This window comes from Thalassophryne amazonica, chromosome 21, assembly GCF_902500255.1.
Source record: "Thalassophryne amazonica chromosome 21, fThaAma1.1, whole genome shotgun sequence".
NCBI classification, from domain to species: Eukaryota; Metazoa; Chordata; class Actinopteri; order Batrachoidiformes; family Batrachoididae; genus Thalassophryne; species Thalassophryne amazonica.
Window position 1 is genome coordinate 16,399,330 of NC_047123.1, and position 23,022 is coordinate 16,422,351.

At 40.2% G+C, this 23,022-nt stretch overlaps 1 protein-coding gene, 1 long non-coding RNA gene and 1 pseudogene across 2 annotated transcripts in view; all 3 read left to right on the forward strand.

Annotated features, from left to right (window-relative positions):
- Positions 1–3,534, forward strand: part of LOC117503573 — a 60,325-nt gene extending 56,791 nt beyond the window's left edge. Inside the window, exons 2-3 of the long non-coding RNA XR_004558588.1 lie at positions 3,151–3,284; positions 3,398–3,534. This is a non-coding gene — a long non-coding RNA (uncharacterized LOC117503573). The remainder of the gene's footprint in view (positions 1–3,150; positions 3,285–3,397) is intronic.
- Positions 3,535–19,743: 16,209 nt separating this feature from the next.
- Positions 19,744–21,167, forward strand: LOC117503566 (annotated as a pseudogene).
- Positions 21,168–22,144: 977 nt separating this feature from the next.
- Positions 22,145–23,022, forward strand: part of syt14b (synaptotagmin XIVb) — a 44,453-nt gene continuing 43,575 nt past the window's right edge. Inside the window, exon 1 of the mRNA XM_034162045.1 lies at positions 22,145–22,259. Coding sequence (XP_034017936.1) covers positions 22,247–22,259 — 13 coding nt within the window. The 5' untranslated portion in view covers positions 22,145–22,246. The remainder of the gene's footprint in view (positions 22,260–23,022) is intronic.

Genomic DNA, 23,022 nt, shown 5'->3' on the forward strand with positions numbered 1-23,022 from the left:
TTCATTGACCCCTACCTGGCTACAGCTACCACCCTGGGATGGCTATCATACATTTTTGTGTAGGCCATGATACACTGAGGCTGGTTTCTAAGTGTCATTTCGTCCCCTTAAGTGGTACCAAAAACCTGCTTGGCCCATGGACTATAAACATATATTAAGTTGCACTTCACTTGCACTGCAAATATGACCTCAGCCAGGACATTACTGGACCAGAGACGTCAACATAATTCTCAAGCCTGTTCAATAAGACACTGTGATCAAGCATATCTTTCCTAAATCCAGTCCGTCACTTAAACCCAGTTGTTGTGAGCACGTTCTTGTTCCCTTTTCTGTATCATGAAGTTACCTTCAGTTTGGCCTTTTTATTACGTAACCATGTTCTCGAGACTAAGATGACTTTAACACCACAGGCTGCAGTGGATCAAATCTGATTTTCCATCCACAGGATGTGACACAGATCAGATTTGATTCACTTTGATATGAGAACAAACACATTTTACATAGTACATGAAACTAATAACTATAGTTATGCATTTTTAAAAATACTCGGGGAGTATTTACTTCCCTGCTTCTTCCTCAGTGCCGTGTTTCTTACACATCTACAACAACAACGTTAAAATGAATGTCACAAAACAACATGAATGGATTTTTCGCTTGTGTTATATGACTGATACTTTAAAAGACACCGTCTCCAGTCGAGCTTTTAGATGCTAAAACACTCCTTGAAAGAAAGAAGAAGAAAAGTGTCATAAATGGGAGGGAGTTAAGAGAAGAAAATCCTGAATTCAAAACTGAATTTGTCTATTTAGAGCCAAGTTTTTGGGACAAAACACTTCCAATGCAGCCTCAGTATATCATGGCCTGTAAAAATATATGGTGACCACCCCAGGGTGGCAGCAAAAACTACATGGGGAATAAAAGAAGAATTACACAGAGGACATTTAAAAATGCTCAAATCATACAGAAAAATAGACATTATTTCTGTGATCATAAAGAGTCTAAAAAGGTGTCATTTGACTGAACGTTAAGGTTCAGCTGCAATGTTAGGGGAGGTGATGGTCTAGTGGGTAAGGTGTTGGGCTTGAGCCCAGAAGATCCTGGGTTCAAATCCCCGCCTGACTGGAAAATCACTTTAATTTAACTCAAACTTAACTTAAAAACATTTTAATTTAACTTTAATTTAGTCTTTAATCCCCTATTGCTCCCGGTGTGTAGTGAGCGCCTTGTATGGCAGCACCCTGACATCGGGGTGAATGTGAGGCATTATTGTAAAGCGCTTTTTGAGCGTCTGATGCAGATGGAAAAGCGCTATATAAATGCAGTCCATTTACGTTACAAAGTAAAATATGTCATAGAATCCAATGGACATCAACCTTGTTTGATCATTTCCTTGGAGACAAGCATTCAACACAGTCAAAAATATTCCACTTATTCATCCTACTACCACGACCAAAAATTTACATCACTGTTCCACCAAAATTTGAGTAACTTTAACTTCTGACCAGTGGTGGGCACAGATAACCAAAAAATTAACTTCAATAACAGATAATCAGATAAATGAAAAGTTATGTGATAAAGATAAAACGATAAACCACCCAAAAATGTATCGGAAGTTAGAGATAACCGATAAATTCCAGTATTGTCTCTGGTACATTTGTAACTACTAACAAACTGAATTTGAGTTTTAACCCTGCGATCGCTTCTGGTAGCATCAAAAGCGACAACAGGCCCAAACAATGAGCCCGCACTTCTGTCCTTGAAAATCTTGCCCCCTGCTGGAAGCTCTTGTGTACTACATGGCTTCCAGCACAGACAAGCTGAGCGCAGCCACAAAGCCCAGCTCTCTACCCAATCACAACGCTCCTGTCAGGCGGAGGTCTTGGAAAATAAAGCAATGCTGAGTTATGGTTTGGTGTATAAATAAAATGAATACTGATAGAATAACTCCATTAATGTCAATTCTGTCATTTGTACAAAGTTAAAATGTAACATATATCTTTAATGTTGAATAATGCACTAATTCTGAAGTTTTGTAACAAACACTGACAGATTGCAAAGGATTCTGGGTAAAATGTGCCTCTGCTAAACACTGATTGGTTCAGTTCATTCATTATGTAAACTACCATGTTAACGTGATGTGTGTCGTGTGTTGGTGTTTACAGATAAATGTGCTTTTGCAAAATATTCCATTTTTTTATTTGTAAAAAGAGGCATTTTTACAGAGCCCTGGAACTGTCATCACAAAATGTTTTGCATGTGGAGAGAATGTGCGCTCATTTTATTATATTGTGTGCACGTTTTATGATGATGTGCACACGTTTTATTGTATTGTGCACGTTTTATTATATTGTGCGCTTGTTTTAAGCATCGTTTGAGTAAAACAAGAGCACGATCTACTTAAACGTGGCCACAATTTGTGAAACGTGCACTCAATATTGTCTTGACACATAAATGTTGGCTATTAGCCAACAAACCAGGAGACAGTGTAATACATTTCCCCATTAGAAATGGATGTGGTCAGAGTGTATCATGGTTTGGGCGCACAAGGATTGACGTTTCAAATCCCGCAAAACCTCGGAGAGGTCGCCGTGCTGCGAGATCTCAGTAACACTGAGATTAATCTTTTTAATGTGGTGTACTTTTCAATATGATTGGAGCATTTTTATATGTTGACGCCTGTGTAATCCTTCACTGACCCCCTACCTGACGACAGCTGGCACTCTGGGACGGCCAATATACCTTATTGTGTGGTCCATGGTACGCTGAGGATGGATTGAAAGGGTTGTTTCGTCCGCTTAAGAGGCACAGATGAGGTTAAAATTGGTTTTGTGCTCATGGACTAATCAGTGCAGGTTCTTACCAGCTGCACAGTGGACACCTTCTCTGTCAAAGAATTGACTTTGACTCGACACTCCTGATGGACGTTCTCCAGCTGTTGAAGACAAAGTTGCACATCTCAGTTAACTTTTCACTGGACATTAAGAATGAGTCCTTGATGTTGATGTTCTTCATTTTGAGTTCCCAGCAGTTTGAGTATTAAATCCTAATCATGCCCCATTGAACGACTCCTCAGTCCAATCTTAGAACCTTTTTGTCAACCAAAGGGATTTGATGTCATTTGTCCTAACAGCTCTATACTTATTTCCTCAGATAATGATTTAGAGCTCCTCACCTCCTTCCTCTTCCCTTCTGTAGCCTCCAGCACCTGCCGTGTGACGCTCTCCTTAAGGTCCTCCAGCATGTTTGACCTACATTCGTCTCTGGGGACATCCTGAAGACAGAAGGTACAAAGACACACTTCAAATGACTGAAGAGATTCAGAGACATGTCGAAATCTCCATCTAATGCTGGAAGACAATGAAATCAAACAGCGGAAAGTTACCTTATGTTTCTCCAGAAGAGCCTCATCGGCCACCAGGATGGCCTCCCAGACTTTGGCCCTGGCTTCATACGTCTCCTGTTCCAGTTTGGCACAGCATTTCAACAGCTCATCCATCTTTTGTTCAGAGGTCGTGTGCTCCTTGAGAATGTCGTCTCTCTCGGTAAGTGCCACGTTCATCCTGGACACAAAGATAAGAGTGAATATTAATTATGCTGCACTTGCTGTTAAATAGATCATGTCAAGTATGAACATCACAAGTGATGAATAATTGTAAAGCTGGTTAGATGGTGGGAAAGAGATTCCATGTGAAGCAGCTCTTAATGTGTTCACCTGGTCTCTATCGTGCTGACGTCCATCTGGAAGTGTTGAAGCCTCCTTTCTGCTGCCTCCTGTTGGCACAGAGCCTTTGCTGCACCCTCCTGCTGAGGACAAAACCAGCTTTTCAGACGAGAGCCAGAAGAGGAGAAGAAATGGTTTGAGAGAGGGGTGAAGGAGGCATTGTATGTGAAACAGTTGAAACCCAGCCTTAACCGGGGAGGGGGTCTAAGACACGCTTTGTCCCCTGTTTACAATGGGGTACTCAGGTCAAAGCTGTTGCAGTCTTTTGTTCATGGTAATGAGTCATTCACGTCATCAGGAGACTCGTCAGGAGAGGTGTTAGTCCCATCATTAGGAGGGACAGCTACCCTGTCATTAGGAGGGTGCTAACTATCAATCAATCAATTTTTTTTATATAGCGCCAAATCACAACAAACAGTTGCCCCAAGGCGCTTTATATTGTAAGGCAAGGCCATACAATAATTATGTAAAACCCCAACGTCAAAACGATCCCCTGTGAGCAAGCACTTGGCTACAGTGGGAAGGAAAAACTCCCTTTAACAGGAAGAAACCTCCAGCAGAACCAGGCTCAGGGAGGGGCAGTCTTCTGCTGGGACTGGTTGGGGCTGAGGGAGAGAACCAGGAAAAAGACATGCTGTGGAGGGGAGCAGAGATCGATCACTAATGATTAAATGCAGAGTGGTGCATACAGAGCAAAAAGAGAAAGAAACAGTGCATCATGGGAACCCCCCAGCAGTCTACGTCTATAGCAGCATAACTAAGGGATGGTTCAGGGTCACCTGATCCAGCCCTAACTATAAGCTTTAGCAAAAAGGAAAGTTTTAAGCCTAATCTTAAAGTAGAGAGGGTGTCTGTCTCCCTGATCTGAATTGGGAGCTGGTTCCACAGGAGAGGAGCCTGAAAGCTGAAGGCTCTGCCTCCCATTCTATTCTTACAAACCCTAGGAACTACAAGTAAGCCCGCAGTCTGAGAGCGAAGCGCTCTAATGGGGTAATATGGTACTACGAGGTCCCTAAGATAAGATGGGACCTGATTATTCAAAACCTTATAAGTAAGAAGAAGAATTTTAAATTCTATTCTAGAATTAACAGGAAGCCAATGAAGAGAGGCCAATATGGGTGAGATATGCTCTCTCCTAGTCCCTGTCAGTACTCTAGCTGCAGCATTTTGAATTAACTGAAGGCTTTTTAGGGAACTTTTAGGACAACCTGATAATAATGAATTACAATAGTCCAGCCTAGAGGAAATAAATGCATGAATTAGTTTTTCAGCATCACTCTGAGACAAGACCTTTCTGATTTTAGAGATATTGCGTAAATGCAAAAAAGCAGTCCTACATATTTGTTTAATATGCGCTTTGAATGACATATCCTGATCAAAAATGACTCCAAGATTTCTCACAGTATTACTAGAGGTCAGGGTAATGCCATCCAGAGTAAGGAGCTGGTTAGACACCATGTTTCTAAGATTTGTGGGGCCAAGTACAATAACTTCAGTTTTATCTGAGTTTAAAAGCAGGAAATTAGAGGTCATCCATGTCTTTATGTCTGTAAGACAATCCTGCAGTTTAGCTAATTGGTGTGTGTCCTCTGGCTTCATGGATAGATAAAGCTGGGTATCATCTGCGTAACAATGAAAATTTAAGCAATACCGTCTAATAATACTCCCTAAGGGAAGCATGTATAAAGTGAATAAAATTGGTCCTAGCACAGAACCTTGTGGAACTCCATAATTAACTTTAGTCTGTGACGAAGATTCCCCATTTACATGAACAAATTGTAATCTATTAGACAAATATGATTCAAACCACCGCAGCGCAGTGCCTTTAATACCTATGGCATGCTCTAATCTCTGTAATAAAGGTTTATGGTCAACAGTATCAAAAGCAGCACTGAGGTCTAACAGAACAAGCACAGAGATGAGTCCACTGTCCGAGGCCATAAGAAGATCATTTGTAACCTTCACTAATGCTGTTTCTGTACTATGATGAATTCTAAAACCTGACTGAAACTCTTCAAATAGACCATTCCTCTGCAGATGATCAGTTAGCTGTTTTACAACTACCCTTTCAAGAATTTTTGAGAGAAAAGGAAGGTTGGAGATTGGCCTATAATTAGCTAAGATAGCTGGGTCAAGTGATGGCTTTTTAAGTAATGGTTTAATTACTGCCACCTTAAAAGCCTATGGTGCATAGCCAACTAACAAAGATAGATTGATCATATTTAAGATTGAAGCATTAAATAATGGTAGGGCTTCCTTGAGCAGCCTGGTAGGAATGGGGTCTAATAAACATGTTGATGGTTTGGATGAAGTAACTAATGAAAATAACTCAGACAGAACAATCGGAGAGAAAGAGTCTAACCAAATACCGGCATCACTGAAAGCAGCCAAAGATAACGATACGTCTTTGGGATGGTTATGAGTAATTTTTTCTCCAATAGTTAAAATTTTGTTAGCAAAGAAAGTCATGAAGTCATTACTAGTTAAAGTTAATGGAATACTCAGCTCAATAGAGCTCTGACTCTGTCAGCCTGGCTACAGTGCTGAAAAGAAAACCTGGGGTTGTTCTTATTTTCTTCAATAGTGATGAGTAGAAAGATGTCCTAGCTTTACGGAGGGCTTTTTTATAGAGCAACAGACTCTTTTTCCAGGCTAAGTGAAGATCTTCTAAATTAGTGAGACGCCATTTCCTCTCCAACTTACGGGTTATCTGCTTTAAGCTACGAGTTTGTGAGTTATACCACCGGAGTCAGGCACTTCTGATTTAAAGCTCTCTTTTTTAGAGGAGCTACAGCATCCAAAGTTGTCTTCAATGAGGATGTAAAACTATTGACGAGAGTCAGAGCTCTATTGAGCTGAGTATTCCATTAACTTTAACTAGTAATGACTTCATGACTTTCTTTGCTAACAAAATTTTGACTATTAGAGAAAAAATTACTCATAACCATCCAAAGATGTATCGTTATCTTTGGCTGCTTTCAGTGATGCCGGTATTTGGTTAGACTCTTTCTCTCCGGTTGTTCTGTCTGAGTTATTTTCATTGGTTGCTTCGTCCAAACCATCGGCATGTTTATTGGACCCCATTCCTGCCAGGCTGCTCAAGGAAGTCCTACCATTATTTAATGCTTCAATCTTAAATATGATCAATCTATCTTTGTTAGTTGGTTATGTACCACAGGCCTTTAAGGTGGCAGTAATTAAACCATTACTTAAAAAGCCATCACTTGATCCAGCTATCTTAGCTAATTATAGGCCAATTTCCAACCTTCCTTTTCTCTCAAAGATTCTTGAGAGGGTAGTTGTAAACAGTTAACTGATCACCTGCAGAGGAATGGTCTATTTGAAGAGTTTCAGTCAGGTTTTAGAATTCATCATAGTACAGAAACAGCATTAGTGAAGGTTACAAATGATCTTCTTATGGCTTCGGACAGTGGACTTATCTCTGTGCTTGTTCTGTTGGACCTCAGTGCTGCTTTTGATACTGTTGACCATAAAATTTTATTACAGAGATTAGAGCATGTCATAGGTATTAAAGGCACTGCGCTGCGGTGGTTTGAATCATATTTGTCTAATAGATTACAGTTTGTTCATGTAAATGGGGAATCTTCTTCACAGACTAAAGTTAATTATGGAGTTCCACAAGGTTCTGTGCTAGGACCAATTTTATTCACTTTATACATGCTTCCCTTAGGCAGTATTATTAGACGGTATTGCTTAAATTTTCATTGTTACGCAGATGATACCCAGCTTTATCTATCCATGAAGCCAGAGGATACACACCAATTAGCTAAACTGCAGGATTGTCTTACAGACATAAAGACATGGATGACCTCTAATTTCCTGCTTTTAAACTCAGATAAAACTGAAGTTATTGTACTTGGCCCCACAAATCTTAGAAGCATGGTGTCTAACCAGATCGTTACTCTGGATGGCATTTCCCTGATCTCTAGTAATACTGTGAGAAATCTTGGAGTCATTTTGATCAGGATATGTCATTCAAAGCGCATATTAAACAAATATGTAGGACTGCCTTTTTGCATTTACGCAATATCTCTAAAATCAGAAAGGTCTTGTCTCAGAGTGATGCTGAAAAACTAATTCATGCATTTATTTCCTCTAGGCTGGACTATTGTAATTCATTATTATCAGGTTGTCCTAAAAGTTCCCTAAAAAGCCTTCAGTTGGTTCAGAATGCTGCAGCTAGAGTACTGACGGGGACTAGCAGGAGAGAGCATATCTCACCCGTGTTGGCCTCTCTTCATTGGCTTCCTGTTAATTCTAGAATAGAATTTAAAATTCTTCTTCTTACTTATAAGGTTTTGAATAATCAGGTCCCATCTTATCTTAGGGACCTCGTAGTACCATATTACCCCATTAGAGCGCTTCGCTCTCAGACTGCGGGCTTACTTGTAGTTCCTAGGGTTTGTAAGAGTAGAATGGGAGGCAGAGCCTTCAGCTTTCAGGCTCCTCTCCTGTGGAACCAGCTCCCAATTCAGATCAGGGAGACAGATACCCTCTCTACTTTTAAGATTAGGCTTAAAACTTTCCTTTTCGCTAAGGCTTATAGTTAGGGCTGGATCGGGTGACCCTGGACCATCCCTTGGTTATGCTGCTTTAGACGTAGATTGTGGGGGGTTCCCATGATGCACTGTTTCTTTCTTTTTGCTCCGTATGCACCACTCTGCATTTAATCATTAGTGATCGATCTCTGCCCCCCTTCACGGCATGTCTTTTTCCTGTTTTTTTCCCTCAGCCCCAACCAGTCTCAGCAGAAGACTGCCCCCCCCCTGAGCCTGGTTCTGCTGGAGGTTTCTTCCTGTTAAAAGGGAGTTTTCCTTCCCACTGTTGCCAAGTGCTTGCTCATAGGGGGTCGTTTTGACCGTTGGGGTTTTTCATAATTATTGTATGGCCTTGCCTTACAATATGGAGCGCCTTGGGGCAACTGTTTGTTGTGATTTGGCGCTATATAAGAAAAAAGTTGATTGAGTTGATTGATACTCTATCTCACTTACAGAGTTTAGGTAGCTACTCTGCACTGTGTTGGTATATGGCATTAGAGAACATAAAGAAGGAATCATATCCTTAAACCTAGTTACAGCGCTTTCTGAAAGACTTCTAGTGTAATGAAACTTACACTAGATGCTAAATAAAGCAGTTGTTTAGTCACTAGCCTATAGCAGTCTGCCTCTCGGTAGGAGGGGTCTGGTTAGGTTTAAAACTCCAGCTTTTGTGGCTTCTGTTTGTTCTTCTCTACAAGAGTCAAGGCAGAAGTCAGACTACCAGAGCAAGAATTTTAGCTGAGGAAGCTTCTGCAATATGAAGCAAAACGTCCTCACGTCAAGCAACCCAGTCCAGTCGAAGATTCAAGCTTCTCTATTAGGGAAACCACCTGGACAACTGAGAGCCTTCCCAGAAACAAGCCAGAAGAAACTGTCAACTTAATTCAGAAGATAACATTCCACAGTTGATGCTAAATGCTATTAAGTGATCAGAAAGACCAAACTGCAAACTTACTGACATAAAATAGATAGAATGATGCAGGAGAAGCAGGAAAAAACAAATGTTCCTATTTAAGCGTTTCACTGTATTTCTACACAGACTTGTTTGTGCAGCTGTTCCTGCATGCTCTGCAGACGCTTGGGCCTCTCGTCCACTTTGGCGTTTGCTGTGCTGAGCTCATCTTGAGCTGTTTTCAGCTCATCGTGGGACTGTCTACACCAGAAAACAGACAAGCGAAAAGTGTCATATGAACTGATGTTTGGAGAGAAAGACAGAAAAACAGAGTCCAAATCCAGAAACCTTTCAGTCCCATCGCTGGTGTGAACAACAGCTGATAAAATATTGCTGAATGCATGAAACAGCTACAGATTAAATCTCGTCTGATAGCAGCAATGTTGAATCTATGAGGTATTTAGTTACCTGCACTGATCGTAGAGCTCGTTCACCTCGAGGTTCTGCTCAGTCACCGTGTTCAGGAGCTCCTGGTGAGTCTGAAGGTGATGAGAGAGACAAGAACGCCGTTTGTATGACAGCACAGTATGTGTGCTGTGTGTGCACGTCAAGTACTACACACACAACTATCCTGTTTTACAGGGTTCATTATTAATGCACAACTCATTTGGAAGATGTGCGCAATATTTCAATTTCATAGTTAATTATTATACAAATAATGAATGTTTATGAGTTCAATGGTACGAATATTTCATGCGGTGAAAGCTGGCACATACTGTTCAATGGTATGTGCCAGCTTTCACCGCATGAAATATTCGTACCATTGAAAGAATGTAAAAACATTCATTATTTGTTTTATATAACGGCTAAAATACTGTAGATCCTTGACATTTGATATTTTATTCATTTATAAACAGAAAAGGGACTTACATTTTGGTGTTCCACTGCTGCTAAAGTCCAAATTGTGACGTGTAGTCCAGTGATGCTGTGCACTGACTTCAGACTTTCATTAAAAAAAGACTTTTTGTAGTTCCTCAGCCCAGCCAAAAATCACATCAGCTTTTCATCTGAACAGCTCTTCATGCATCCAGACGGCTTACGGCGGAGTGGATTTTGTGTGTGTGTGTGTGTGTGTTACAAGAATTAGCAGCGTCAGTTAGTTCAATCAAATCATGTCTCGGTGGAGTCGTTGTCCCCTGCGCTCGCACACACACACACGAAGGCAGGTCGGTGCTTGTGTACTACCAAAAAAAAAAAAGAAAAAAACAAAAGTTTTTGTAGTTCCTCAGTCCAGCCAAAAACACGTCAGCTTTTCATCTGAACAGCTCTTCATGCGGTGGATTTTGTGTGTGTGTGTGTGTGTGTGTGTGTGTGTGTGTGTGCGCACAGTGCAATGGTACCAAACGTATGGAACCAAACTGCACTCTAAATGCAATGCAACACAAATATGACGAATTAATCCATGTCATGTGATATACAAAGCACCAATCAAATGACAAGGACCCACTCAGCCATTATATAAAAATCAATAATCAACACACTAATTAACCATCACTTACTGATTTCAGCTTCTGATAGGCCACTTGGAAGTGGTGCGTTTGCTTGTGACTCTGAGCCAGCTGACGCTGTGAAGGAGAAAAGTCATTCAGCTGAGGGTCGCTGCTTGAAACTTCATGATGATGTCACAATTTAACTGGAGATAAACTCCCAGATTTGACCTCATTCCACAGAGCCCCATTTTAAGAACTACAGTCTGCGCTCTCACCAGTGGTGGGCACAGATAGCCAAAAAATTAACTTCGATAACAGATAATGAGATAACTGAAAAGTTATTTGATAAAGATAAACCACCCAAAAATGTATTGGAAGTTACAGATAATCGATAACTGATAAATTCCAGTGTTGTCTATGGGACATTTGCAGTTATTAAAGAGCTGAAATTGATTTTTAACACGACCGCTTTTGAAAGCATCAAAAGTGGTAAAAGACCTAAAGAATAACCAAGAATGTTTGACCATGCTGCCCCCTGCAGGAAACAGCACAGTCATAGGCCTACTCCCTATCAATTTCAACACTCCGGTCAGGCGGAGGTCTTGAAAAATAAAGTCATACTAACTTATGGTTTTTTGAAAATACTGATAGAATAACTCCATTAATGTCAATTCTGTCATTTGTACAAAGTTAAAATATAACATATATCTTTTAATGTTGAATAAGGCACTAATTCTGAGGTTTTGTAACAAACACAGACCGCAAAGCATTCTGGGTAAAAGTGCTAAACAGTGATTGGTTCAGTAATCCATTATGTAAACCAACACGTTAATGTGATGTGTGTCGTGTGTTGGTTTAAAGATAAATGTGCTTTTGTAAAATATTCCATTTTTATTTGTAAAAACAGGCATTTTTACGGAGCCCTGGAAGTGTCATCACAATTGCATGTTTTAAAACTTTTATGATGTTGTAAAGCGTGCACTCAATATTAGTAAGTAAGTAAGTAAATTTATATAGTGCCTTTCACAGACATAAGGCCATGTACACACGTTGTCAGGTATTTGTAAAACCGAATATCTTACCCTTTCAGTTTGGGGAAAAACTTCATCCACACTACGTCGTTTAAAAAAAAAAAATCCATCCACATCGAACTGTATAAATGTGTTGTAATTAGTCTGCCAAACCTTTGGGTGGCAGTACTGATTAAAATTCTATCCAATCAGGAGCCTTATTCTCTTGTCGTCACTTCCACAAAAACTAAAAACATGGCGCCAACCTCGTTTGTGTGGACCGATAAAGAGTCGCAACACTTTTGGTTTTGCTCCCATTTTGTATGAGATGAACTCAAAGATCTAAATCTTTTTCCACATACACAATATCACCATTTCTCTCAAATATTGTTCACAAACCAGTCTAAATCTGTGATAGTGAGCACTTCTCCTTTGCTGAGATAATCCATCCCACCTCACAGGTGTGCCATATCAAGATGCTGATTAGACACCATGATTAGTGCACAGGTGTGCCTTAGACTGCCCACAATAAAAGGCCACTCTGAAAGGTGCAGTTTTATCACACAGCACAATGCCACAGATGTCGCAAGATTTGAGGGAGCGTGCAGTTGGCATGCTGACAGCAGGAATGTCAACCAGAGCTGTTGATCGTGTATTGAATGTTCATGTCTCTACCATAAGCCGTCTCCAAAGTGTTTCAGAGAATTGGCAGTACATCCAACCAGCCTCACAACCGCAGACCACATGTAACCACACCAGCCCAGGACCTCCACATCCAGCATGTTCACCTCCAAGACGTCTGAGACCAGCCACTCGGACAGCTGCTGAAACAATCGGTTTGCATAACCAAAGAATTTCTGCACAAACTGTCAGAAACCGTCTCAGGGAAGCTCATCTGCATGCTCGTCGTCCTCATCGGGGTCTCGACCTGACTCCAGTTCGTCATCGTAACCGACTTGAGTGGGCAAATGCTCACATTCGCTGGCGTTTGGCACATTGGAGAGGTGTTCTCTTCACGGATGATGCCAAGGAGATGTGTTGCACTGCATGAGGCAAATGGTGGTCACACCAGATACTGCCTGGTATCCCCCCCCAATTAAACAAAATTGCACCTTTCAGAGTGGCCTTTTATTGTGGGCAGTCTAAGGCACACCTGTGCACTAATCATGGTGTCTAATCAGCATCTTGATATGGCACACCTGTGAGGTGGGATGGATTATCTCAGCAAAGGAGAAGTGCTCACTATCACAGATTTAGACTGGTTTGTGAACAATATTTGAGGGAAATGGTGATATTGTGTATGTGGAAAAAGTTTTAGATCTTTGAGTTCATCTCATACAAAATGGGAGCAAAACCAAAAGTGTTGCGTTTATATTTTTGTTGAGTATACTTCTAACCGTAGTTTTAGAATACAAAGTTAACAAATATATGCACACAAAAAGCGCCTGGACAATGGACAATACCAACACTGAGAACAGCCAGGTACCCAGACGTTTAATACTGCCATGAACACTCCTGGCCAGTAGATGGCAGTAGCGGCCTTGAAAAAATGTCAAAATTCCAGATAATCCGTGTGGAATTTAACAAACGCAAATACACTAACGTCTATAAACCCATAGAATATATTCACGAGAGTTTTAGGCACTAGTTTAATGCTGTTATCTGTGGACCCTGAACAGAGTGTCTGAAATGCATTTGTCCTGTCGTGAACGTCTGAGATTACCTTATGCTACCCATAATGCATTGCTGCCTGGCACAGCATGTGCTCACAAAACCTTAAGAATTAGCACATTACTTTAAAACGAAAACATATATCTGATATTTTCAAATCAAATCAATTTTATTTATATAGCGCCAAATCACAACAAACAGTTGCCCCAAGGCGCTTTATATTGTAAGGCAAAGCCACACAATAATTATAGAAAAACCCCAACGGTCAAAATGACCCCCTGTGAGCAAGCACTTGGCGACAGTGGGAAGGAAAAACTCCCTTTTAACAGGAAGAATCCTCCAGCAGAACCAGGCTCAGGGAGGGGCAGTCTTCTGCTGGGACTGGTTGGGGCTGAGGGAGAGAACCAGGAAAAAGACATGCTGTGGAGGGAAGCAGAGATCAATCACTAATGATTAAATGCAGAGTGGTGCATACAAAGCAAAAAGAGAAAGAAACACTCAGTGCATCATGGGAACCCCCCAGCAGTCTAAGTCTATAGCAGCATAACTAAGGGATGGTTCAGGGTCACCTGATCCAGCCCTAACTATAAGCTTTAGCAAAAAGGAAAGTTTTAAGCCTAATCTTAAAAGTAGAGAGGGTGTCTGTCTCCCTGATCCAAATTGGGAGCTGGTTCCACAGGAGAGGAGCCTGAAAGCTGAAGGCTCTTGCCTCCCATTCTACTCTTACAAACCCTAGGAACTACAAGTAAGCCTGCAGTCTGAGAGCGAAGCGCTCTATTGGGGTGATATGGTACTAAGAGGTCCCTAAGATAAGATGGGACCTGATTATTCAAAACCTTAGAAGTAAGAAGAAGAATTTTAAATTCTATTCTAGAATTAACAGGATGCCAATGAAGAGAGGCCAATATGGGTGAGATATGCTCTCTCCTTCTAGTCCCTGTCAGTACTCTAGCTGCAGCATTTTGAATTAACTGAAGGCTTTTCAGGGAACTTTTAGGACAACCTGATAATAATGAATTGCAATAGTCCAGCCTAGAAGAAATAAATGCATGAATTAGTTTTTCAGCATCACTCAGACAAGACCTTTCTAATTTTAGAGATATTGCGCAAATGCAAAAAAGCAGTCCTACATATTTGTTTAATATGCGCATTGAATGACATATCCTGATCAAAAATGATTTCACTTTATAAACTTCAGACATGACAATAATTTTAAATAACTTGTCTAAAATGAGTAGTTAAAATTTGAACCATAAGTTAAACATGTATGCCTCTGGATGACTTGGTGACATTGCGATTATATTAGTATGGTGTTAAAGGAAATGACTTTTTTTTTGGTCACCAGTTCTTTGCTTACAGATTATAGAGTGGTTTCTGTTTGCAGAGGGTAGAACAACATGCCTATTAGGAAACTTTTAACAGGTAGGTCTCAACAGTTTTAACAGTTTTGAAAATGTTTTTCACTGTTCAGCTTAGTTTAGTACGTTATCGATCTAAAAGTTATCGGACGGTAATTCATCGGAAGATAATTTGTCCGATGATGGTTTTTAAATTTATCTAAAAAGATAATCTGATAATGAAAACATTATCTTAGATAATTATCTGTTATCGGATTATCGGAAGTGTGCCCACCACTGGCTCTCACTGAGATGTGTCCTGGCAAGGGGGCGTGGTTGCCAATTTGGATCAGGGCAACTCGGTGGGCAAGCGCGCATTGACGCTCAAAGAATCTCGTCATGAAACAGGTGCAAAATGCTGGAAAGCTGCACATGTTCGCAATGCCACAAATGGAGAAAGAAGGGTGACAAATTTCCTTCCATAAGTAAGCAGTTTTGGTTATTTTTGTTACTTTTTCCGTGACTTTTTTGGCAATAACCTGATGTAAATCATGCCTGTGTGCCAAATCTGAGGATTTAGTAACCACCTGGAATTTTATTCAAAGCTGAATTTATTCAGTACTATACAAAAATGGATTTAATTAATGCAGTCTGTGTGCCCATCTAGATTGTGTAATATTGTGCCTTCATGTCTGCAGAATTTGAAAGCTGGAACGTATCGGATCTGTTTAAACTTTCAATACTAAAATAAAATAAAATAATAATTTTGTAGCTGATGACGCATTGCTTTCAAAACTATTGGCGGATGAAACCATTCACTTATAGAATCAGAAATCGTTTGCAGCTGCAGGTGTCTCATTCGCATCGCGTGGTGGAGAACTTATTTGGAATCCTGTCAAAGTTAATTATTTATAATATATATTGTAATGGATTGATGAGTCGTGCTGCGCTGAACACAACAGCTTTTCCCGTGTGTGTTCTTCATTGAAATATATAACGTATCTGCATTTAAAATGCACCTGAAACATTTACATCTGGGCACTTCGTCAATATTTTGCCTGGTTAAGAGGTGTCATGCCACTCTTCATGAAGACTCTAGTACTCATATAGGACTCTGTGCCTCATGCCTATTCCAATGTCTCCATCTAGTGGTGAGTATTGTGTGCGTGGACGTTGACGTGGAAATACCTGGAGCTGCTGCTGATGAGCATCTTGTTCCTGCACATCAGTCATGACCCTCTGGTGTTCAAGCTGGAGACAGTTCAGCTCCATCGTTGCCATCTGCCAAAGGTCCATGGCCTGTTCACGCTCCTAAACAAATACACATCAAACCTTAAATGTACAGGAGCAGGAAGAGCTGGAAATCCTTCCAGAAAGACAGCGACTAGAATCTCAGGGGTGGAACAAATGTAACAATAGCCTAATAACACTGAAACCGTCTTATTTAGGTGTTATAGTCACATGAATTGAAGATAACTCACTTTAGATGAAACATTATTGCAAAAAAAAAAAAAGGAATTCTGAAATGCTTTACAAATAGTAGAACTGGTTAATGCAGTATGACAGAGTTTTAGGGCCACACTGAGGTTTTTTTTTTTTTGGACTATGAGAATAAAGTCATAAAATTACAAGAATGAAGTGAGAAAAAAAGTCGTAATATTAGGAGAATAAAGTCGTAATTTTACGAGAAAGAAGTTGTAATATTACATGAAAAAAGTTGAAATATTATAATATAAAATAAATATAAATTATATATTATTATTATTATTATTATATATTATTATTATATAAAAGTACGACTTTATTCTCATGATATTATGACTTTTTTCTCGTAAAATTACGACTTTATTCTCGAAGTCTTAAAATTACGACTTCATTCATTGTTCCACACGATTCTGTGCTAGGACCAATTTTATTCACTTTATACATGCTTCCCTTAGGCAGTATTATTAGACAGCATTGCTTAAATTTTCATTGTTACGCAAGATGATACCCAGCTTTAGCTATCCATGAAGCCAGAGGACACACACCAATTAGCTAAACTGCAGGATTGTCTTACAGACATAAAGACATGGATGACCTCTAATTTCCTGCTTTTAAATTCAGATAAAACTGAAGTTATTGTACTTGGCCCCACAAATCTTATAAACATGGTGTCTAACCAGATCCTTATTCTGGATGGCATTACCCTGACCTCTAGTAATACTGTGAGAAATCTTGGAGTCATTTTTGATCAGGATATGTCATTCAATGCGCATATTAAACAAATATGTAGGACTGCTTTTTTGCATTTGCGCAATATCTCTAAAATTAGAAAGGTCTTGTCTCAGAGTGATGCTGAAAAACTAATTCATGCATTTATTTCCTCTAGGCTGGACTATTGTAATTCATTATTATCAGGTTGTCCTAAAACTTCCCTGAAAAGCCTTCAGTTAATTCAAAATGCTGCAGCTAGAGTACTGACAAGGACTAGAAGGAGAGAGCATATTTCACCCATATTGGACTCTCTTCATTGGCTTCCTGTTAATTCTAGAATAGAATTTAAAATTCTTCTTCTTACTTATAAGGTTTTGAATAATCAGGTCCCATCTTATCTTAGGGACCTCATAGTACCATATCACCCCAATAGAGCCCATGATGCACTGAGTGTTTCTTTCTCTTTTTGCTCTGTATGCACCACTCTGCATTTAATCATTAGTGATTGATCTCTGCTCCCCTCCACAGCATGTCTTTTTCCTGGTTCTCTCCCTCAGCCCCAACCAGTCCCAGCAGAAGACTGCCCCTCCCTGAGCCTGGTTCTGCTGGAGGTTTCTTCCTGTTAAAAGGGAGTTTTTCCTTCCCACTGTCGCCAAGTGCTTGCTCACAGGGGGTTGTTTTGACCGTTGGGGTTTTTCCGTAATTATTGTGTGGCTTTGCCTTACAATATAAAGCGCCTTGGGGCAACTGTTTGTTGTGATTTGGCGCTATATAAATAAAATTGATTTGATAATATCAGATATATGTTTTCGTTTTAAAGTAATGTGCTAATTTTTAAGGTTTTGTGAGCACATGCTGTGCCAGGCAGCAATGCATTATGGGTAGCATAAGGTAATCTCAGACGTTCACGACAGGACAAAGCATTTCAGACATTGCTTGTTCAGGGTCCAGAGATAACAGCATTAAACTCTAGTGCCTAAAACTCTCGTGAATATATTCTCTGGGTTTATAGACGTTAGTGTATTTCGTAATATTACAACTTTTTTCTCGTAATATTATGACTTTATTCTCGAAGTCTAAAAAAAAAAAAAAAAAAAACTATGTGGCCCTAAAACGCCATCGTAATGCAGTGACTGGTCAATAAAATTAAAATACTGAAAATAGTTTGCTGAAGAGGACAAACCCTTAATCTGACGTGGACTCAAAGATCTAAACCACACTGAATACACACCTGTTCTGACAGCCTCAGCTGTTCTCTGAGGGTTTTTGATAATGACGTTGTCACCTCGGATCCTGATCTGGGCAGGTTCTTGGTCTGATGCTCCACACCACTGGTGGAGCTCTGAATACAGCCTTGGTGGGTAAAATCATCAAGAAATTGTCATAATTCCGAGGAAAGATCTCATTAATTTTAGAGATCCTGATCTCATAATTACGAGAGAAAAGATCTTGTACGACGTGAATGCAATATGCTTCCGTATAACAAAATTTGAAATTTTCAGAATCTTAAATGGATCTACACATGCACACATAACCAGTTCTTAGTGAGAGTTGCACGTAGCACTCTCAGTAATGTTTGTACCGACAACAGCTGTTCAATCACTTTGGAATAGTTAAAATCAGAACATTTTTTCTTACCTTTCATTCTCCTTGATAACTTCCTGCAGTTTGATTTTGAGTTACTGTGTTCTCCACTGTTAAGTTCAACAAGAGTGAATCTGTTAAGATTTCTTCACCTTCAAAACCAATACAGAAAGTAACAAATACAAAATCACAGTGACTCAGAGGAAACTAGTAAAAAATGTGCCACTCAACAGAACACTGAACCAATAAAAATAATTTTTTATCAGAATGCAGTTTTTCTGTTTTTTTATTACATGTTATGGTCATTTTGTAAATTAAAAGATATGAACACGACCCAAATCGGAGGATCATTGACCTCTGAGTTATGGTTAGAAAAATTACAATGACGTCACTGCAATTTCCAGCTTCACTGTTATAAAATCAGGACATTTTTTAACACTAATAACACAGAAAGCACGATATCTGTCAAATTTAAATATGATATAATTCAAATAGATACATAAAGGCTCCAACAAACACACCAGCCTTCAGTGTTATTCCAGCTAAATGTTAATATGTCTAAGCTAGCTGTAGCAAAACGACGTTTGGCACTTACCTTATTAATTTCTTGGTGAAAAATATTGCAAACCCGTCAGATAAATGAAGCGCAAAAGTCGCGTTTGAGCCTTTCAAATAAGTTTCAGCTCTGCCGTCCGCTTCAGAGTCAAACAACACAAACTGTAGCCACCGATTCAGAGACCATCAAAATCAACTTGTTTTCTTTGCGAACGCTCAGCGTCATAAAGGGTCAGCGCTAATTAACAACCACAACTCTGAAGTTTGATGCGGAAATTTGGCAAACTTTCAATGGGCTTTTTTTCCCCCCTCAAATATCAGAGACAGATTTTTTTTTAAATATATATAATATCATATAGGCGGTGGTCTAGTGGTTTAAGGCATTGGGCTTGAGACCTGAAGATCCTTGGTTCAAATCCCAGCCTGACTGGAAAATCACTATGGGCCCTTGGGCAAGGTCTTTAATCCCCTATTGCTCCCGGTGTGTAGTGAGCGCCTTGTATGAGCACCCTCACATCAGGGTGAATGTGAGGCATTATTGTAAAGTGTACTTGCTTTGAGCGTCTGATGCAGATGGAATAGCGCTATATAAACGCAGTCCATTTACCATTTATCCCTTCACGCTTCGAAACCATGGACACGGAACAATGCTCATGGCAGCTTTGAAAATGTAGAAGTTTCTCCAAAGAACTTGAAGCCAAGTCATCATGATCCCATTGCTCAGGACGATGAAATGTTTGCACCGTGCGGTGGGTGCAGTTTGAAGGAACATACAGACCAGCTCCCCTGTTGAGAGCCAGTCCAGTTTGTGCCCTCATAGACAATCCGATCTGTATTGAAGGGAAATTCTTGCCCCCACACTGGCATGTGCATGACAGTGCGTGCTGGTGGTGACCTATGGGAGTCATTTATCCACTATAATACAGATGCAGAAGGCACCATCAACTTGACCAGGGATCGTTCAGTTGGTGGTTTATATTTGGATGTGAGTCAATGTGAATGTTCTGGGGGAATGCAGCAGTTCCCAGAGGAAAAAAGAAGGTTTAAATCTTTGGAAAGAAAATATGGAGACTCTGTACATCGTGGATGTCCCACTTAATGGACGGCCATATGACACCCAGTGAGAGTCAGGTAAACGAGCTGGCTGCCACCATGTTCAGCATTGGCACGTGGTACCAGGTGTAAAAAGAATAGTGATCCCGAGAGAATGGAATCATAGGGACGTATTCTTACCCTCTGGCCCAAGCCCATTCCCAGCCATGCTGGACCTGTGGGTCATGGGTGGAGGACTTATGGAGTACCGAGCCACCCTCTTAGCATCCAGGGGCTATGTAAGTTTTGCACTTGCTTATGTTAAGTATGAAGGATTATCTGGTCCACCTGACCGCATCAACGTTGGTGATGCCTATTTCAAGTCAGCTTTCCAGCTGCTTTAAAATCATCAGTAGATCTGTCCTGAGCGAGTTGGGATCATCAGTCTCTCCTTTGGGGTCTACCTCACTCTGTGGATTGCCATTAAATCTGGTTTCAAACCATCCTGTTTAATTTGTGTCAACGGACCAGTGAGAAGTGCTGTCAGGCTCAGAGATGTAGATGGCAGGACCGATAGCTTTGAAAGTGACCAAAGATTTTGGAAATTTGACAATCGGGGCTACGTCTCTGTCAAAGATACCTCCTTGTGTGTCAATTTTCCCCCTGAATGCATATTAAAGTTAGAGAACATTGACTGCTCGTTAATGTACATAGAGAGTGAAGATGATCTTGGTTGTAGTGCCACAGAAAATGCAAATATGATTGAAGAGACCCTTCAGGCTGTAGGCAAATCACACCTGTACAGCCGTGTGACGTACCCTGGGGCTGGTCATCTACTTGAGCCACCACGCCCAATGTAAGAATCTTGCTGTGGAGTGTCAAACCAAAAACTCTTTTGCTGTGAGGGGAGGCTACCCTGCACCGCACGCCACCGCCCAAGAAGACTCATGGAAGAGGATCCTAGGTTTTTTGGAAAGTAATCTAAGAGGAGGTGGTAAAATAAACTCTGCCTCTGGGATGAAAACCACAAAGTGACTCTGAAATAAGGACAGTAAAGTAGTCTCAGCAGCAGTTTAAAATTGTAAGTGTACTCAAACTACATTGGTCAGTCCATCAGCGAGCAGCTGGCACAGCTGTTTGTATTACTCTATTTTTAATTTTTATTTTTGTGTTTTTGATGTAGAAGTACACTGCTCTGAAGAATGTAATTTATTTTCACTTTGTCTAAATTCCCATCTGTTTTTGATTGTAATTTTTTTTTTTTTTTTTTTTGGTGATTTCTGAAACAACGATGGCATTTTAGGGCCACATAGAATTTTTTTGAGACTTCGAGAATAAAGTTGTAATATTACGAGAATAAAGTCGTAATTTTACGAGAAAAAAGTCGTAATATTACGAGAATAAAGTCGTAATTTTACGAGAATAAAGTCGTAATTTTACGAGAATAAAGTCATAATATAATATTCCGACTATTACGACGTTATTCTCGTAATATTACGACTTTATTCTCGAAGTCCAAAAAAAAAGAAAAAGAAATTCAATGTGGCCCCTAAAACTCCGCCCTACGTTTCTTAATTGCCACTCTGCCATTAACTGGTGAAGCACTACACGGAGCAGCGCACCCTTGTATTGTGATTTGTCAGCCCTCTACCTCAGGAGATTTTGTTTTAAGTTATGTTGAGTGATTTTCAAAAATGTTGATTGTGATAATAAAGTATTACGTTGTCACGTACAATGTTTGGCGAAAGTCTGTCCTAGGTCTTTTGGATCCTTTGGATCTATGAAGCTTAAATATGAAAAAAATATCGGTATCGGTATTGATATCGGCGATACTGGGCCTGTATTTACTTGGTATCGGATCAATGCCAAAATTCCCGGTATCGCCCACCTCTACTACTCATGTCCCAAATTTGGTGGATTTAAGCTCATTGATGGAAATTTTCCACACCACAGATTCCCTTGGGTGCTTATCTATTTAATGGTGCGGGGGGACCGCTGGAGCCTGTTCCTGTATACATCGTCCCTTTTCAATTTTTAAGTGCAATCTTTAATGTTGCAGGTTTATTGCGTGAAAATTCCACTTGTTCCTGCACACATATAACACACATCTCTCTTCACCCACACTGACACTAACAAACGGATGGCCTGCCAACACCGCCCCCCATCCCCCCGCAGTTGGTATCGTCCGGACGGAGCATCATGGCGATTGACGGTAAGTGCTCCGTCTCCTATGGGGCTCCTGTGAAACTTTGCCGTTGGAATGTACACGCTTTAACTCACCCACGTTGTTTTTTTATTTTATCACTATTTTTCCATGCGTTTTTTTTTCGTCCGGTTAAATGGCGCCGTGAATACCCCAGTGAGCTTGATAAAAGGGGGCACGCGCTGATGCGGGGAATGTTTTGATCCCTTCACGGGATGTGCGCGCGCCAGTCGCGTGACGCGGTGATGAAGTGGCGCGCGATGCGGATGGTTGTGCTCATTAAAGTGTCCCAGTCACGTCCGAAGGCGGATATAAAAATATAACCTGTTACAATCTTTTTTTTCTTAATCACATTTTTGGTAGTCAGCCCGTACTGCTAACAGTGAGGACATTTTTGTAAGTATGTGAAAATATTTACTGCTGTGCACACTATGAAAAAAAAAAAAAAAAAAACAGCTTCTGGAAAATACTGACCGGCATTTATTGCCAACATTAAATTATAAACAAAAATATCCGCTTACACATAGCAAAAACAGACATTAAGAAAATACAATAAACATTTGAGTTGAGTTTTTGGTTAATTAATTCTGCTGGAACAACAGAACAGACAACAAAATGTGAGTGAGTGAGTGAGTGAGTGAGTGAGTGAGTGAGTGAGTGAGTTTTTGATGTCACTATATGTTTCTGAATTATATGAATGAATCTCAAAAATGTACAGATTAACATGAAGTATTACTTAGTCAAGTTATTTTGACTTTACCTGTTTTGCTTT